Below are 20,011 nucleotides of genomic sequence, written 5' to 3'. Positions count from 1 at the left end.
GGAGCTTTTACAGAGATGGACATATTTTGTATTCCCACCAGCCAGAACTGAAAGGTCTCCAGATACCTGGGACATCAGGTAGAATCCTTTGAAAGGCGGTGCTTTAGATTTGGGGTTAATAAGACCTACATAAAAAGTGGCTCTGGACCCGATGTAAACTTAACAGCAAGTCCTTGAAAGATTCCAATCAATCCCATGTAATGTAAATGCAGGTCACAACAAAATCTAACACTATTTAAAGGAATATAACAAAATACAGCACCAATGACATAAAATTTAACATGTCAGGCATCAGAGCTTCCCCAGGTGGTCTCCCCAAAAAAGCTGATTTGGGTTTCCTCACATCATGGAGGCCTCAAGGTAGGGGGACTTCTCAGGCAGCAGCTAACTAAGGTGATGACAGCTGCACTGCCTTTTATGATCTAGCCACCCAAGTCACAAAGGCCACTTCTGCCACATTCTGTTGGTTATAATCAAGTCACAAACTTGCCCAGATTCAAGAAAAGGGGAGTTAATGTCCTGTCTTAATAAGGTAGTGTGAAGATTCTAGACAAAGATGTATCTATTGCTGTAGACCTCGTTGAACAATGTAATCTGCCTTGTAGATCTGAGTCAGCATCGAGTATTGCCCTTCAACTGGAAAAACTACCTTTTAAATGAGTTGTAGTGCAAACCTGGTAAACAAATTTTCTTAACTTCTCTTTATGTGAAATGGCTTTATCTAATCTTGATTTGTGAAGGATATGTTTTACAAGACATAGAGTTTTAGGTTCACAGGCCTTTTTTTGTTTTTCTTTCCTTTCAGTACTTTGAAGACATTCTATTGCCTTCCGGTTGCACTGTTTCTGATAAGAAGCAGTCATTTTTATCATTGCCTTTCATTATATAATGTGTCTTTTCTTCTTGGATGCTTTAAAGATTTTCTCTTTTATTTATTTTTATTTTTTAGCAATCTGACCATAATGTACTTCGGTGTGGCTCCGTGTTTATCCTGCTTAAGATTCATTGAGCTTTTTGAATCAATGGGTTAATGCTTTTTATCAAAGCCGGAAAAAAATTCAGCTACAGTTTAAAGTGTTAAATATATCTATATGCAGATTTTTAAAGGCCCTGTCTGTTGTTTTCCACATTTCTGTTACCAGTGGGCCTATTTCTATTGCCTGTTTTTTCTTGTTATGGGTCACATTTTCCTGTGTCTTTGCATGTCAAATCTTAGCTTTTTGCTGTGAAATTTTTGAGGCTATGTGGTTAAGAGTCTGAAATTTTTTGTGTGTTCCTCTTCCTTCAAAGACAGTTGAGTTTTGTTTTGGCAGGCAGTTGTTTTATTGGTAGATCACCTTTATCTTGTTAAGAATCATTATTAGGCTTTGTTAGGGTGGATCAAGATTGGCTCTTACTCTAGAGCTTGAGTACTCTTAGGGCCTAACTTTTTGGGGTCTTACTGAATGTACAGGATGATTAGCTGGTCTCTCAACTTTGGTTGGTCAGGATTCCAATGTCTCTTAGCACTCTATGACCTCTGGCATTCCTATTCAACTCACAGATCCTCAGTAGCTGTTCTCTGCCAGGCCTCACAGGATTTTACCCTGCACATGGCAACTTAGTTTTTAACCAAAGACTCAAGGGCTCTCCAATGTAGACCTCTAGAGCTAAACAATTCCTTGCTCCCTCGTATCTTGCCCCACAAATCCCAGCTGCCTCACCAGCCCTTGGGCCAATCTCTGTTTCTTGTTTTGTTTTTTTCTGTGTAAAACCCTGCTTTTGATTTGGGCTCTACTTTCCTGTGCAGCTGTTTGGATAGTCCCCCCAGACAGAAAACAAGAGTGAATGTCAAGTTTACCTTATGCATTTCCCCTTTCTGAAAGATCACAGCTTTGTGCTGTCTACTGCCAAATACATGAAAAGAATTGCTTTATACAGTTTATCCAGTTTTACAGTTGTTTATGGCAGAAACAACGTTGATACCTGTTATTCTGTGGTGACTGAAACTGGAAGTCTCCAGTAAGTAATTAATTAAGAACAGCATTGTCAATAAACCTTAATTTCTAGCCATCAAAAGTCAACCAAGGGAAACCAACAGGCAGTAAAAATTAAAAAATGGGGAAGAAGTATTAGCACACTTTTAGAATTTTCCACTGATTTTCTTCAAATCAGAAAAAAAAAATTCAAGTTGTCATAGCATTTTTGTTCATTTTCATTTCTCACTGACAGCACAATGAACACCAGAACACTCTTCATTTCTTCTTTCTCTTTCCTAAACAGTACTAATTTTATGTTCAACTCCAAGGGGATGATTCATGATGAATCAACTATCCCGATAACGATGGTCCTCTGTCACTTTGCCAGATAATCTCGTGGCTTCCCTTAGAGCTGAAGGTGACCACGTAACTGCTCTATTACCAATGAGGCAGACAGGGAAGTTTGTTAGGGGTCTCCTGAAAAGGTCTTAATTTTCTTAATAAAAGGAATAAGTGAGAATGGCCTCTTTTTTTCCTGTCTTGAATGTTAAGTCTCCTCCTCTTCTTTTTTCTAATTGAAGTATAGCTGACATACAATATTATATTAGTTTCAAGTGTACAACATAGTGATTTGACAATTATATCATCACAAAATGCTCACCACAAGTGAGCCACCATACAAAGTTATTACAGTATTGACTGTACTCCCTAAGCTCTAATTTTCACCTCTGTCACTTTATTTTTTAAGTAGAATTTTGTACCTCTTAATCTCCATCACCTATTTTGTCCATCTCCCACCCTCCCTCTGGCAACACCAGTTTTTCTGTATTTATGAGTCTATTTCTGGGTTTTTTTTTGTTTTATTTTCTAGATTCCACATTTAAGTGAACGTATGTTATTTGCCTTTTTCTTTCTGACTTATTTCACTTAGCACAATACTCTCTAGGTCCATCATGTTGTTGTGAATGGCAAGATTTCATTCTTTTTATGGCTGAATAATATTCCATTGTAGATATATATCACATCTTCTTTCTCCACTCATTTCTCTGTGGACACTTAGGTTGTTTCCATATTTTGGCTATTGTAAGTAATGCTACAATAAACATAGGGGTGCATAGATCTTTTCAGATTAGTGTTTCTGTTTTCTTAAATACTTAGAAGCGGAATTACTGGGTCATGTGGCATTTCTGTTTTTATTTTTTTGAGGGAACGTGAGTCTCTTCTGACTATAATATATCTGTGAGAAGGAATAATATGTACGAAGAGGAAAAGTCCACACTCTTAAGTATGGCAGAGGAGCGGGAGCAAAAGAGCCTGGGTCCTCTAAATACCATATAATTTCACTCATCCGTGGAATTTAAAAAACAAAACAAATGAATAAACAAACAAAAAGCAGAATCAGACCTCTAAATACAGAAAACAAACTGCTGGTTGCCAGAGGGAGAAGGGGTGGGGGAATGGGCAAAGGGGTGAAGGGGAGTGGGAGATACAGGCTTCCAGTTAAGGAATGCATAAGTCACGGGAATAAAAGACACAGCATAGGAATACAGTCAACAATACTGTAATAGTAGTGCATGCTGCAGATGGGAGCTGCGCTTGGGAGCACAGCATAAGGTATAGAGAAGCTGAATCAGTATGTTGTACACCTGAAACTATCGTAACATTGTGTCAACTCTACTAAAAAAAAAATAGCCCAACTCCTTGATGACACCACTGAGCAACTAAATCAATAAAGCAACTCTCTAAGAAAAATAAAACCTATTTTTTAAACCACTCTGTCTAAAATTTTCTGTTTCTACCTGTAATAGAAAGCATCTCTGACTGATAAATGCACACACATTTGTTCTTTAGATGAAGAAGAGTTTGCAGGTAAGATGTAGAAATAGTTTTAAAATATAAAAAAAAAAAGTGGCTGGGAACTGCATTCTTTTGAAGTCTTTGGACGAATCAGGTTTTCTTTGGTGTGTATGAAATGCATGTCTGCCTTCTATCCCCCTCTAGACTGCACACTTGTTTAAGTGACCAGAGATCTCTGTTCTACATAGGGGCCTAGGCACCTCTGGGTGCTCAAATAAGTTTACTTATGGACTATTTCTACACACCCTTCAAATTGTCTCTGGCATACAGGTATTCGTCAACTCCATCGGGAACAAAGAACTCACAGACCTAAACTTATTTTTTTTCATAGAAGGGAGTACACACTCGGGTAAAACAAACAAGCAAAGGGATGGCTCCCTGTCTTACGTTCACATTCTCTGACATCCAAGTTGAACTGCTGTAATGCTCCCAGGGTGAGCTGTCTTACTTCAGCTTCCAGCAAAAGTTGCATCAAGGATGTGGCTAAGTGCTTGCAAGCTGACATACATGCTGTTTGGGCCACCTTTCCCTGAAATATAAGAGTGTAAATCATCATGTTAATGGACCAAAATGAAATTCCAACAAAAATTACAAGAATTTATTTTTCAATTAGGAATTCCTTTAAGTTTTTTCATGGTATCCTCGGCATTCAATAATCTTGGATTAATAGTGCCTGGTGGCAATCATCTTAAATATTACCTTCATCACCATGAGTTATATAGCTATAACATGAAACTAAAATTCGTAAAGCCCAGCTATTTATTCAAGAAGCACTTTTTTCCCAAATCAACAATAGATAAACAGTATTCTTTTTTTCCTTTTTTTTTTTATTATGTTCAGTTAGTGGAACATGTAGTACATTATTAGTTTTTGATGTAGTGTTCAACGATTCATTAGTTGTGTAAAACACCCAGTGCTCATCACAACACGTGCCCTCCTTAATACCCATCACCCAGCTACCCCATCCTCCCAACCCCCTCCCTTCTGTAACCCTGTTTGTTTCCTGGAGTCCAGAGTCTCTCATGGTTTGTCTCCAAAATCTTTTTCTTTTTTTAAAGATTTTATTTATTTGACAGAGAGACACAACGAGAGAGAGAACACAAGCAGGGGGAGTGGGAGAGGGAGAGGGAGAAGCAGGCTTCCCGTGGAGCAGGGAGCCAAGCCGGGGCGGAGGGTGGGGGGGGGCCTCGATCCCAGGACCCTGGGATCATGACCTGAGCCGAAGGCAGATGCTTAACGACTGAGCCACCCAGGTGGCCCTCCGAAATCTTAATTAAACTAAAAAGGAATTTTTCTGCAGAGAATAAATTTCAAAAAGTCCCTTCCAAAATTTCTATAATTCTTAAAAAACAAATGTAAACACCACTCATTCCTTAATTTATCTAGAAACCAAAGGGCTTTATGATTTAACACATAAAAAATGAAAAGAACTACAAAAATTTCCTGAAAAAGAATAATTAAAAGGATGAATTTTGTTTTTTTAAAAAAATGAACACTGAGGGGTGCCTGGCTGGCTCAGCTGGTGGAGGATGTGACTCTTGATCTCAGGGTTTTGAGTTCAAGCCCCATACTGGGTGTAGAGATTACTTAAAAAAATAAAATAAAATCTTAAAAAAAAGTGTTCCTCATCTATACGGTTCTGTTTGTATGTTCCGAAGATCCACACTCTGGATGATTTAAGACAACAAATGGAAATACTTAAGTTAGGGAGTACTGTACAGGCCAACTGAGAAAGAAGGTGCATTATAAATGAAATCCACATTAAATGGCTTGCATTCAGTTAAACCCACTGGAGACCGGGAACAGGTAGCACACCAAGGAGCCAGAAAGTTCACCAGTTACAGGCTCTGGGTGAACAATCAGAGGGGGCAGATCAAAGACGTGAGAAGCCTTGTCTGTGGCTTTTCAACAGTGAGAGCTGGAGTGGAGTGAAGGAATAAGGATAAGCCTAAAGCAGATGCCCAGAAACAGCAATGCAGAGCAGAGGCCAGAGAAAAGGGTAAGAAACTACCTCTTGGGCATTACCATACGCCCAAGATGTGCTACACTTAAGCAGCTGACATCTTATGCTGTTTCATCTCATTCTCTGAATCACAGCAAGAAGTTGATATTCTTTTTTCTTGTAGATGAATACACTAAGGCTTTCTGGGAAGTTCAGAAATTTAGACAAACTCATACAGCTCTTTGGTATATCTACCTAGTCCTAAATCTGTATCTTTCCGCTACACCATCACCTGAAAAGCAGTAGTAAATCTTACACTGTCTGAAACGGAACCATGGAGCAAAACCTGGTCCAGATGATAACAACGTTAATGGATTATCCAAGACATAGACTAGGCCCACACAGGTAAGAGAGTGGCAGTTCAGGAGCCAACTCTTCAAATACTGAGTATTGGCTGTGGCTTTCTTTTTAATGTGTAGCCCAACATAATTATCTAGGCCAAGACAGATACTTAAAGAACCCGACAAGCTGAACATGGAGATGTTGTGAAAATCAAAGAGCTAAAAGCCCAGTGAAGCTAGAGGCTGAAGAAGATAGCACTTGAAAGGCTTGTTTCAGCAGCCAAAATAGATTGCCAAGGAAAAGCAAAACTGGACTGGTAAAATAAAAATAAGATAGCTTAGCTTAGAGTCAGAAAGTCTCAATTTTTATTCTCCACCACTTATTGACTGTGCAATGTTAGCTGATCTTCCTGACTCATTACTCATCTCAAAATAGCAAATGGCTTATTAACCTTAACATATTAACATGAAACATAGCCTTGGCTTTCAAGTCCCGATCAATATGTATCAATCAATAAAGCCAAATGCACTTATATATGATCATGCATTGTACTACTCTTAACATACTGAGTTATTTAACTGCCCTCCAATTACTTTATACCCTACTTCCCCTCAAGCTAATTATTTATTTCCAAACAAAATGATAATTGCAGAAATGAATGTGTTCATTGTTAAATATTTTGCCAACTCTAGAAAGCATTTTGGAACTTTGCTAATTCACAGTTTGCTACCCATTCCCCTTTTCACTTCTGGTTTCCATTACCACCAAGGTGTCCATAGGCTTTTTAAGAAAGGATAAACACAGACTCAGGCAATAACAACCAACACACTATGCAATAAAAATTGATAGTTTCATCCTATTTATTAAGTAATCTTATTACGAAGCGGATTTTAAGAACATGCAGCCACAATCTTTAGGACAGGGTAAGAACTTTGGACTTAGGAAAACCTAAACTGATGAAATGTCCCATAAACTGCCTTTTGGATACCTCTAGGAACAGTTTCAAATCAACCTAATCACATCTAGGCTGTATCTTATGAAGCTGTAATAGTGCTAGTGTACGATGCATAAGAATTAAGATAGAATGCAAAACAAGATGAAAAATGAGCTAACAATTATCATCATATTTTGAAGGAACCTGGGATGCAGGGCGATTTGAGTCACAAGGTCTTATAACTAGCTCAACAGGCAACATCATGTTGCCACTCAATGCTCCAGAATATTTACATACTCCAAGACAATCAATAAATATCACCTAAATGAACTGAAAGTCCACTACCAAACCACTTAAATAGTTCACATTAGTTTTCAATCCAGTTACAATTACTTTTTTTTTTTTTAAGTTTGGGAAAGGGAGAGGGTCAACTGGTGAGAAAATTCATGATGTTAATTCAAAGTCAGGCTTATGACCATAGTGAGAACCATCACTGGACATGAGTCAAGACCCATGAAAACACTTTTTTTGATTTTCACCATGTAGGTCTTTGGTAACCAAATCAACTCACTCACTTCAAAAATATACCCAGATTTATATTCTCTAATTCAAATTATCCCTCCTACGTCCTACTCTATTTACTGTCTTCCTTGTATCATAATACTTTACACGGGGTGATATACTGCACCGTCATATCATGCATGTACATTTTCTCGAAAAGCATACGGTTTGCAAGGAAAGAAACTATGGCATCCAAACTGTGCAAAGTAGATACACACTAATACCTAACTTTGTATCTCGGAAGTATCTGATTCTCTTTACGAAAAGGGAAGAGATATCCACTGTTTCTTACACAAAGACACAACTAAACTCAATTAAAACAAATGTATAGGGGGCACCTGGATGGCTCAGTCGATTAAGTGTCTGCCTTAGCCTCAGGTCACGATCCCAGCATCCGGTTCCCTGCTCAGTGGGGAGCCTGCTTCTCCCTCTCCCTCTGCTGCTCTCCCTGCTCCTGCTTTCTCTCTCTCTCAAATAAATAAACAAAATCTTTTTTTTTAAAGATTTATTTATTTATTTGAGAGAGTGAGAATGAGAGAGAGTACATGAGAGGGGGGAGGGTTAGAGGGAGAAGCAGGCTCCTCGCCATCAGGGAGCCCGATGCGGGACTCGATCCAGGGACTCCAGGACCATGACCTGAGCCGAAGGCAGTCGCTTAACCAACTGAGCCACCCAGGTGCCCAATAAACAAAATCTTTTAAAAAAACACCAATGTACAGAAATCTTCCAGACTCCTTCGAAGACCTACAGAAAGCTCAGTATTCATTACTTTCAATTACAATGTACTTCAATTACACAATACTAAGTGCGTATCACCGAACACAAGTGAATAGAGGTGAAAAGCTTAGAGAAAGCATCACCATCATCAATCCCAACCAATATCTCTACCACTACCACCAGAGCAGCTGCCTCGATTTATTGAGCATTGACTATGTCCAAATGTTTTGAAAATATTCTCACATAATTCTCGTAATAACCCCATAAGGTATTTAATCCTTGATTTATAGATGAGGAGAGAGGGGTTAAGCTATTGACTGTGTCTTGTAAGTGGTGGATCTAGGATGTGAATCCAGTCCTGTCAGACTTCAAAGACTTATCATTTGATCCTGCTTCCCAGTAAAGGGACTTCGGTAGTTGCTACATGTTTCTGTTGCTCTGTGACATGGGATAAGGGAATGAAGAGGGCAGGAAGATACAAATCACACAAATCTGAAAGGCCAGGATACTGAGCGGGAAGCTTTTTCTCCTTTCCTCATCAAGAGAAAGCTGAGTTCACAGTAGGTATTGAGAATGGACTCCAACCACAGCTCTCTGTCAACGTACTGGATCAGACCCTGAGTCCAAGACCACCAACGATCTTGTCTTACTCACTGCAAATGGCCAAAGCCAAATTTCTCTTTCTTGGGGTAATCTTAGCAAGTTTCACAGTAAGACAAATGCAGAGTGCTAGGAACTCTGCTGTAAAAGAGAGCTGTCCTTTCACGCCAACTTTCTCTTTTGCTTCTGCCTCCTGAATAACACTCCCTTGCTCACATTTTGGTTTGTCAAATTTTTCTTTCTCAAGTTATTTAATGAATTATTTCACTGTGAAACAGGGAAAAGTTCAGACACAGAAAATGATCCAGCAAGGCAAGTACGAACTACTCAGAGAGAATGTAAAGCCACCCTATAAATTGTTCCCTCTCTGTGTATACCTGGTGCCTCCGCTTCCTTGACCTTCAACCATGACCTCTACCATAGGCATTTCCTTTAACATGGATCTTTGTCTTACTTCTGCCTGCCCCATGGAACTTGATCTTTTGGAACTTGATTTTTAAGTTCCTTTCCTTCACTGAACAAGGAAGCTACCTTGTTCCTTTTTCCTCAATAGCCCATAGCTCTGGATGAGGCCACTTCATTCGAGAGCACTAAGCCTTCTATTTATTTAGGATGGACATTCAATAAGTTACGTTCGGAGGAGCTCTGGATCTTCCCATATGTTTCTGTCACCTGGGACCCATGCCTGGAACTTTGGTTCCCATGTGCTGCAGAAATCCCACAACAAATTTTCACTTCACTATGATCCTTAAACTACCTTAAAAATCACACATTTTCCCTAAGTAGATTTTCCCACCAAACTGAATTCATGTCTTACAATCCTGTCCAAAGAACATTCTTAAACTCAATTAGAGAATCTGTATAAATATCCTCTCATTAAAATCACACATAAATCCCCATTCTAGACAAACAAAAGTTCTCTAACAGCTTAAAAAAAAAAATGAGGCCCAAGGATGATAGTCAAAATATGCTGGACAACATATGTAGTGTTATTTGAGCCTACAATGAGATGATGAACACCTAGAAATCAAAAATAAGAAAAGGATAAAAAATAAAAGAAAACAATCCCTACATAACTTGGCATGAAAAAATTAAGAAGTCCAAAGAGAAAAGCCTAGTCCACAGAAAACTGGGAGTACATACTCAGGATGTGGATGGAAGGAGAAGTCAGAGGAGAGATTTACTAGATGCTATAAACCTAGTTCTGAGACTTATCCACTTGTTTCACTTTCTTATTCTCAGTCACCTTTTAGGAAACACAAGAAATCTTTAAAAAACACTTTTTGCAATGCATGCTTTTACTGAGGTATAATTACAAAGTACATGTGCAAATCTTAAGAATATAGCTTGATGAACTTTTCATATGTAAAAACCTGTAACACTGCCATCCAGCTCAAGATACAGAACATTTCCACCAACTCGGAAGTTTCTCAGGCCCTTTTCAAATCAGTAGATCCACCCACACCATGAGATAACCTTTCTGACTCATGGCCTCATAGATTAGTTCTGCTTGTTCTTGAACTTCATATAAAAAGAACCCTTCAGTCCTCTTCTGTGCCTAGCTTTTTCACTCGGCATGTTTTTGAGATTCATCCATGTTATTGCATGTATCTATAGTTTGTTCCTTTTTATTGCTGAGGAGTATGAATAAATCACCATTTGTTTGTTCATTTTGTCCTACTGGTATGTATTTGGGTTATTTCTATTTGGGGGCTATTGTGAATAAAGTCTTTAAGTGGAAATATTCATTTTCCTTGGAAAAATACCTAGGAGTGAGACTGCTAGATCACAGAGTAGTTATATATTTAATTTTATCAGGAACTGCCAACGTTCTTCAGAGTGCTTTTACCATTTCATACTCCCATGAGCAATGTATGAGAGCTGTTCTGTATCTTTTCCAACACTCGGTATTGCAAGGCTTTTTAATTCATGCTATTTTGCCAGTGCATAGTGGTATCTTATCGTAGTCTCAATTTGCATTCCTTCATGAGTCATTCTGTTAAAGCATCTTTTCATATGCCTACTGGTCAAATGGATGACCTCTTTGAAAAAGTACCTGTTCAAGTTTATTGTCCATGTTGGTAGTGAGTGGAGGTAGAGATTGTCGAACATGTTTTTATTTATTTTTTAAAAGTTTTCATCTAAATTCCAGGTAGTTAACATGTGGTGTAATATGAGTTTCAATAGCGTGTACACTGTAGTATTCAATATTAGTGTGCAACACAGTGATACAGCAGAGGCCACTCTGTTGAAAAGCAGACTCCCTATTCGGTTCCATTGATCTCTTGGTCAATCTTTATGCCAATACTTCACTCTCTTACTTACTAAAGCTTTACAGTAGATACAGAAATCAGGCAGCATCAAATTCTCTATTATTCCCCCTTTTCAAAACAGTCTTATTTTATTTTAAATTCTTGAATTTTCATATAAATCTTAAAATCAGCTTTTTAGCATCTATACTCATTTCCTTCAAGATTGGTATAGCTAGTACAATTCCACATACATAGAAGAAATGTTACTTCATTATATATCGTGGATGCCTTAGGGCATTGGGGTTTAATTCTCACCCAGAGGCCTGGTGGAGAAGAGTTGCTTTACATTAATTTTGGGAGAACTGACATTTTAATGTTGTGTCCATAAATACAGGATACCTTTCTATTTAGTTAGATCTTCTTTAATTTTTTTTTTTTTTTTTGGTAATGTTTTACAGTTTTAAGTGCACATGTTTAGCACATTTTTCTTTGTTACAGAGTATTTCCTGGTTTGGGATTTGTAAACGACATTGATTATTTTTAAATTTTTTTTTTTGATGTAGTGTTCCATGATTCATTGTTTGCATATAATACCCAGTGCTCCATTCAATACATGCCCTCTTTAATACCCATCACTGGGCTAACCCATCCCCCCACCCCCAGCCCCTCTAGAACTCTGTTTGTTTGTCAGAGTCCAGTCTCTCATGGTTCATCTCCCACTCCGATTTCTCCCCCTTCATTTTTCCCTTCCTAGTATCTTTCTTTTTTTTTTTTTAACATATAATGTATTATTTGTTTCAGAGGTACAGGTCTGTGATTCATCAGTCTTACACAATTCACAGCACTCACCATAGCACATACCCTCCCCAATGTCTATCACCCAGCCACCCCATCCCTCCCACCCCCCACCACTCCAGCAACCCTCAGTTTGTTTCCTGAGATTAAGAATGACATTGGTTTTCATAATTTTTTTTTGAAGATTTTATTTATTTATTTGACAGAGAGATAGAGAGAGAGCACAAGTAGGCAGAGAGGCAGGCAGAGGGAGAAAGAGAAGCAGGCTCCCCGCTGAGCAGGGAGTCTGACCGGGGCTTGGTCCCAGGACCCTGGGATCATGACCTGAGTCGAAGGCAGCCACTTCACCGACTGAACCACCCAGGCGCCCCAACGACATTGGTTTTTAATTTCAGATTCCAATTCCTCTTTATTAGTACATAGAAACAGACGTGTTTTGGGGAGCTTGGGTGGCTCAGTTGGTTAAGCATCCGACTCTTGGGTTTTGGCTCAGGTCATGATCTCACAGTTGTGAGATGAAGCCCAAGTAGGGCTCTGCTTGAGAATCCCTCTCCGTCCCCTTCTGCCCCTTTGCCCCCACCCCCACCCCTACTTGTGCTTGTGCTGGTGTGCTCTCTCTCTCTCTCAAATAAATAAATAAATAAAATCTTTTTAAAAAAAGAAATAGACCTGTTGTTTGCATAGTGACTTTGTATCTTGTGATCTTGCTAAACTTAGTTTTATTACCTTTTTAAAAAAAAAAAACCCTTCGAATTTTCTACATAGACAATGGAGTTATCTTTTTTAAAAAGAAAAAATTTTTCATTCTCCCCCCTTTGAATTAGCACACTTTGTATTTCTTTTACTTGCCATTTTGCATGAACTAGCTCCAACAGGGTGCTGAACTGGAATGCTGAGAGCAGACATACTTGTCTTGTTCCTGATCTTAGAGGTCAAACATTAAGTCTTTTACCATTAAGTAAAATGCTAGCTGGAGGTTTTCATAGATACTCTTTTATTAGATTAAATCAGACTAGATTTGTCTGTTGAGATGATTTTTTTTTTTGAAAGGGTGTCCATTTTTGCCAAATGCTTTATCTGCATCTCCTCAGATTCTCTCTCTCTCTCTCACACACACACATATTAAATAAGCTTATTTCTATTTAAGAAACTGAATTTATATTTTATAATCTTCCAATGAAGAAACTCCAGACTCTGATTATTTCACTAGTGAAATCTATCAAGTATTAATGGGAGAAATGAAACCAAGTCTAGACAAAACCTTTCACAAAATAGAGATGGGGGAGAAAACATTTCTAAAATGCATTTTATGAGATCAACATTACCGTGATGGCAAAATCAAAGGCAAAGATGATATAAGAACAGAAAACTATAAACCAACATCCTGCATAAACACACATACACAATTTCAACACAATAGCAAATCAATTCCAGCATTACATAAAAAAGACGGTATGTTATGTCTAAGTGAGGTATATTACATAAACATGTCTGTTATTGATTTCTAATTTATTTCTGTTGCAGATGGCAAACAGTCGGTAAGAATTTATTCCTTTTATATTTATTGAGACTTGTTTTATGGTCTAGAATGTGCTCTTAGTGAATGTTGCATGTGCACTAGGAAAAAAAAAATGCTGCTGTTGGTGGTGGAATGTCAATTAGATCAAGTTGTTTGATATTACGGTTCAAGTCTTCTATAGCCTTATTGGTATTCTGTCTACTTCTTTTATCGGTTACTGAAGGAGTGTTAAAATAACCAACTATAATTGTGAATCTATCTACTTATCCTTTCAGTTCTGTCAGTTTTTGTTTATACAGTTGAAGATCTGCTACTGAGTGCAGACACATTAAAGCCTCTGCACAATTCTCATTCTCTCCTCTACTTCTGGGTCTCCAAGGACATACATATTATACCTTTCGACTGTGCTCCATCTCTCTTTTATGCCCTATTCCATTTTTAAAAATTAAAAGTAAAATTTGTATTTTTTTTTCTATGTGTTTAAGTTTCGGTGTATCCATAGATCTTTGAGTTAACTTATCTCAACTTCTGCTTTATTGAGTCTGTGTTAAACATGTTTAATCCATTTTTAAGAGCTCACGTTAATGAGCTCTTCACGACAAATCTTGTATTTTGCTATTCTAAAACACATATTTGATTTTTAATATATGTTCAAATAATTTTTTTGATATTGTCCATTCTTTCCTCTGTTTTCTTTAACATATTAATCAGTTATTTTGAAATCTCTGTCTCCTAGCATATCTGGATTCTCTAACAATCTGCTTCTACTGACCGTTTTAACTTCTGATTACAGGTCAGTTTTTTTGCTTATTATCACGTTAAGAAACTCTATCTCAGGGGTGCCTGGGTGGCTCAGTCATTAAGTGTTTGGCTCAGGTCATGATCCCAGGATCCTAGGATTGAGCCCCACGTCGGGCTCTCTGCTCGGCGGGAAGCCTGCTTCTCCCTCTCCCACTCCCCTGCTTGTGTTCCCTCTCTCGCTGTGTCTCTCTCTGTCAAATAAATAAATAAAATCTTAAAAAAAAAAGGAACTCTATCTCATATGTCATACATTGCAGATAAGATGCTATAGAGGCACTAGATTATTTCATCCTCCTCAGTAGACTTTTGAGTTTTGTTTAGGCAGGCAGTTAAATTATTAGTGGATCACTTTCATTTTTGTCAGGCTTGTTTTTAAAGTTATAGTGGGTCTATTTTAATTTTGTCCTTTATCTTAGGAACTTGTCCTTAATCCCTGCAAATGGTTTTACTGATGTTTAAACTGAAAGGCCATGTGCTCATCAGGTCTCTCTGTGGGTCCAATCCTCAATGTCTCTGCTTGTGCAACGCCAGAATATTTGCTCAACTATTAGTATTCCAGCAGCTGATGTCTTCTACAGCTCCAGAGTGTGCCCTATTCACGTGAAGCTTAGAAATTAGCCAGGAACTGAAGAGGAATTTTATAAAGACATTTTGGAGGATTCTTTCTCTGTGTTTCTTTCTTCTTTGGTATCCTGTTCCTCTGAAACCAATTGTTAGTTACATCCCAAGCACTGATCCCTTCATTTTTTTGACAGTTCTCTGGTTTTATATTTTGTATATAAATATACAAATATAGTATAAAAATAGTTATAACTAGAAAATAAGTCTGATATGAGCTATGAGATCACAAGTAGAACCTAAAAAGCATCTTTTTAATTTACCAATATATAAAACCAGAAAAAACTATAATAGACATTTAAAGAATTTCTCCCTTGCCAATAATCTTATATGCCCTAGTCGTGATTTCCATTATCAGCCTGGCAAACATTTTTGCTTTATAAAGAAAATGCATTCCCATATGGGTCTTATGAACTCAAATTCACAATAAAGGATAAAAGGTCTAGCCAGTTAATCAGTACATGCCCATTACAAAACAACAAAAACACAAGCAAATGCCTTGACTTGTACGTTCTACTGCCATAGATCAAAATAGTGTTAAGAGCAAAAACAAATAGAAAAATATATAAAGGTAAAGAGACAAATTACAGATATGTGGTTTAATGAAAACAAACATTAAATACGATGCCCTAAAACACTGACGTTATTCTTCACCTCAGTTTTGTCATCTGAAAAATAGAACTGTTACAATGATTAAATAAAAAGAATTCCTATGTAGTATTTACCACAGTATCTGACGTACATTAAGTACTCAGTAAATGTCTTATGAATATTATAATTTTTGTTCCTCTGATCCTGAGTATGGAAAACAGTTGACAAGACATTGGGTATATTTGCTTAAAATGTAAGTATTTTATGAGTTCGTAATATTTTACTAACCATTTATGCCTTTATAGAGTCATATGATTTTCTTCTTTTTGACCAAAAAAAATTCTGTCACGCACAGAAGTGGAAAATGTACTTCCCGTTCTGAAGCAAATCAAGGAGAACATGCAATTAAGTGCTAAATTGAGCAGAATAAACTCTAAGTGCTATATGATTTTAGAAGAAATGGTTACGAGGCCAAAATAGTCAGAGAAGGCTTCACAAAAGCGGTAGGATTTTCTGGGTGACCGTCATTACATCCCAATAACAACAACATGGAAATGTTTTCGAGTGGCTTCCAATCTGAAATGTGGTCATATAAAGTACTCTACAAATAACAATTATTACTACACAAACCTCCATAGAATAAGAAGTCCTCATAATGAGAAATAAAAACTCTTCCTTTCTCTTTCCTCAATTCCTGTTCAGGTTAAAGGTCAACTTCATCAAGTCATCTCATTAACACAGAAATGTCTTTGAAGGTATTCAGTCTTTGCCATGCTTGACATTTCACCAAGATGCCAAAGAATCAGATTCAAATATTAATGAGCGAAAGGTCACAATGAGGTAATCTCCAAAGTTCTATTAGTTCCTGTTTTCTGACCCTATCCAATTCCCCCTCTCCTTCTCCAGTCCTCTCTTACCACTTACATTTACAATCACTGGCTTCATTTCAAGATATACCCTCTAAACTGGAATTTCACTTGAAGTGAATTTTAAGTGGAGGCCTCCCAGATGCTAATTCCCAATCCAAGGGTGACCTGTAGAGGCATCAAGTTAAAATAAAAAGAAGAGAGAAAATCAGCTAAAAACTATACCAAATTTTGATATTTAACTGCTAGATCAGAATTTTAAAAGAGAAATGAGAAAGAAAAAATAGGAAAAAGAAAAAAGAAACACTCTCTTTCAAACTTTCCAATAAGCTATTTAATAATGTGACAAAGCAGAGCATATTAAAATATTAACCAAAGCTTCCAGGAAAACCTCTATAATCTCAATTGTTTATTCAAGACCTTTACAGACCTCATAAAAAATTAAGTGGGCTTGGAAAAAACACACCACAGCCATAGGAGAAAGTTTACAAAACACAATGGTACAGACGCCTAACTGTCTGCCAGCCAGTCGCTTTTAACTTCCACATACAACTTATTACTCCGTTCCTAACTGGTCAATACCCTAAATAAGAGCATTTCTCCTCCCAAACACCTCATTAGTCTGAGTTTCTTTTTTGCTTTTTTGCGCTAACGTATCCTGTAGGTGCTTTGGTTCATTATTTTCTGCCAATACAAATACTTCATTTCAGAATATTTAAAACCTTAGGTTTCTCTGAGGGAAACCGTTTAAGATCTTCTTTACAAAAATTTCATTGGCTCTCTAATTAATCTTCCTCTGGGAGAACAGTGCCTGAGCCATCATGTCCATTTTATGGTAAGTCGTAGTGAAAACAAGACAAGGCTAGAGTGGAAGTGATACGACAGAGAAAGAGCAAGGACTTCGGTTCATATTAATTTAGGTTCAAATCCCGGCCCTATCACTTATGTGACCTTTAGGAAAGTCGTTGAATCTTGGTTAGACTTAGCTTGTTCATCAGTAAAGTGGAGATAATGACACCAACCTCGCAGAAATTTAGGCAATAAATCGGATAACAGAATGTAGAGACCAGTACAGTTATCTGGCACAGATGAGGGCCTCAGTGAGTGGTAGGTGGTTTATTGTAAGATGTTCTTATCTTTGGGAGGAGTATTGCAGAGAGCCCAAGGAAATTTTTAAATGAAAATTTATTTGGGTCCCAGGCAGAATGAAATATTCCACATTTTCTGAGAGGCGGTTACAGAAAAATTCAACATACAAGTTCTAACGTGAGCTAGATTCAATCAACTTTCATACACGTAGAAATCCACTCTGAGTTACTCCTGTCATAGGAAATCAGGCATGAAATATGAGTATTTCACTCAGTCTCAGTTTGGGAGAACGAACGCTCTTAAACCATTTATATTCTAAGAAAACACGCTGCATATTCTCCCCATCCCCATCTTTTTCCCTTCTGAATGGCCCTACAGGAGCTGTAAAGAGGAAACTTTTCATCACAGTGTATCTGTGTGAAAGCACCAAAATATGTTAACAATTAGAAAAGAGGAAACCTGAAAGACTGCCTTGTTAATTAAGGAACTCGCTATCAAAGAACTCATTAAAAGGTAATGAAACCAAATGGCTATTAAAATAAATACCCACTGAATAAAGATTGCCTGGCTAACAGCCCTTCAGTATAGCTTTTTACAAACACTCCTAATAGAAAAGAGCCAGAAAAAGATGAAAAGCCACAACAATGCTAAAACCAAGATTGAAAAAAATAGCGATGAAGTTATCTTAAGGAGGTAGAAGCTGAATTAAGAAAAATGTTCCCAGGGGCACCTGGGTGGCTCAGTTGGTTAAGCAGCTGCTTTCGGCTCAGGTCATGATCCCAGGGTCCTGGGATCGAGCCCCGCGTCAGGCTCCCTGCTCTGCAGGGAGCCTGTTTCTCCTTCTCCCTCTGCCTGCCTCTCTGCCTACTTGTGCTCTCTCTCTCTCTCTGTCAAATAAATAAATAAAATATTAAAAAAAAAAAAAAGAAAAGAAAAATGTTCCCAGAATTCAGAATATGGCGCATCAAACATTCTTGAAAAGTCTTCTACCATCTATCCATCCCTTCATCTCAGAGACCCTGAGCATTACATAATACAGAACTAGGCAGCTGTTCTTCTCTATACTTGGTACTCCTGGCCATTAAGAATGTGGTTCTCCCTATTCCTCATGGGTCCCTCAACTACCCCCAGCCACCTAGTTTCTTTCTTAAATTACGCAGAAGCTGTATATCTTGAAGAGATGGCATAAAGTTATAGTTAAAGGAAAACTGTTGAAATATAATGTAATCTTAGAGGCACAGTCCTGTCAGCACAGTAAGAACAAGAACTGAAGAATCTCTGTAACAGGACATGCTAGAAATTGACCATTTACGGGGCGCCTGGATGGCTCAGTCGGTTAAGTGTCTGCCTTTGGCTCAGGTCATGATCCCAGGGTCCTAGGATTGAGCCCCGCATCGGGCTCCCTGCTCAGTGGGGAGTCTGCTTCTCCCTCTGCCTCTCCCCCTGCTTATGCTCTCTCTCTGTCAAATAAATAAAGTATTTTTTTAAAAAAAGAAAGAAATTGACCGTTTACATGGTACTTAGAAAGTTTTTAGAGAAGCTGACAATGGTCATAGGAAGACACCACCTCCACTCAAAAAATACGTGCAGACTATGTTAGTTGCCTGTTCGTTATCCCTGCTCCCTTCTACATTAATGAAATAATCCTTGGCAATACAAACAGAATAATTGTGTTTCTCAGCCTCTTGTCAGAATGGAAAGCAAATGATTTGAAAGCAGAAATGTCTTCAGAAACCCTTTTGCCTGCTCCCTCCTTTCTGCTGTCTAAATAGGGACATAATGGCTACCTTGAAACCTTGAGGAAAAAGTCAAGAGGTTATAAATGCCTTAGTTGTGACATTCCTGAGCCTCTATGTGATTATGATTACTGGAATTGTTATTATGTGAGAAAATACACTCTTAGGTATGAAAGCCACTGAAGTTGATTAGCTGTAATAACTGATAACTTAAAAGCCAGGAGAATCGGGAAATCAGAGAAGAGATGTGCATGCATATCATATGCACACAAATAGTTTGGGAAAGGAATGAGACTGCCATTAAATGGGGCAGAGAAAAGGATGAAAAGCTGTCTACTCTCTTTGTTTTTTGACAAGGATACAATGTGTAAAGAACTATATCTGAGGTCAAGTAGGAGAATAAAATACTAGCACATAGCCCAAGTAAAAATGTCACAAAATGAAAAAAAGGGGGGGTTATAGCAATCTGTGGAGGTTAATTTTATGCATCAACTTGACTGGGTCACAAGGTGCTCAAATATATGGTCGAGCATTAAACTGCGTATGTCTGGGAGAGTATTTTTAGATGAGCTTACCATTTAAACCAATAGACTGAATAAAGCAGATTCTCCTCCCTAATGTGGGTGGGCCTCATCCAACTAGTTGAAGGCCTGAACAAAACAAAAAGGCATATCCTCCTGTGAGTAAGAAGGAACCCCTGCCTAACTGCCTGGAGCTGGAACATCAGTATGTTCCAGCCTTTAGACTTGAACAGCTCTTACTAGGTCTTGAGCCTCCAGGCTTTCACTCCAGAACTTACACAAACTTCCCGGGTCTCCAGCTTAACAACTGCA

At 38.0% G+C, this 20,011-nt stretch overlaps 1 protein-coding gene across 4 annotated transcripts in view; it reads right to left on the bottom strand.

The window, feature by feature from the left end:
• The window catches only part of EXOC6B (exocyst complex component 6B), a 618,113-nt gene that overhangs the window by 182,774 nt on the left and 415,328 nt on the right, over nucleotides 1-20,011 (bottom strand). For all 4 annotated transcript variants that reach the window (XM_021699245.1, XM_021699246.2, XM_044918888.1 and 1 more), the window contains one exon: nucleotides 4,203-4,344. In XM_021699245.1, the coding sequence (XP_021554920.1) occupies nucleotides 4,203-4,344 (142 nt within the window). The remainder of the gene's footprint in view (nucleotides 1-4,202; nucleotides 4,345-20,011) is intronic.

The sequence above is a fragment of the Neomonachus schauinslandi genome, chromosome 10, assembly GCF_002201575.2.
Source record: "Neomonachus schauinslandi chromosome 10, ASM220157v2, whole genome shotgun sequence".
NCBI lineage: Eukaryota > Metazoa > Chordata > Mammalia > Carnivora > Phocidae > Neomonachus > Neomonachus schauinslandi.
The sequence above is the reverse complement of the archived record's forward strand: the minus strand, read 5'-3'. Positions and strand labels throughout refer to the sequence as shown.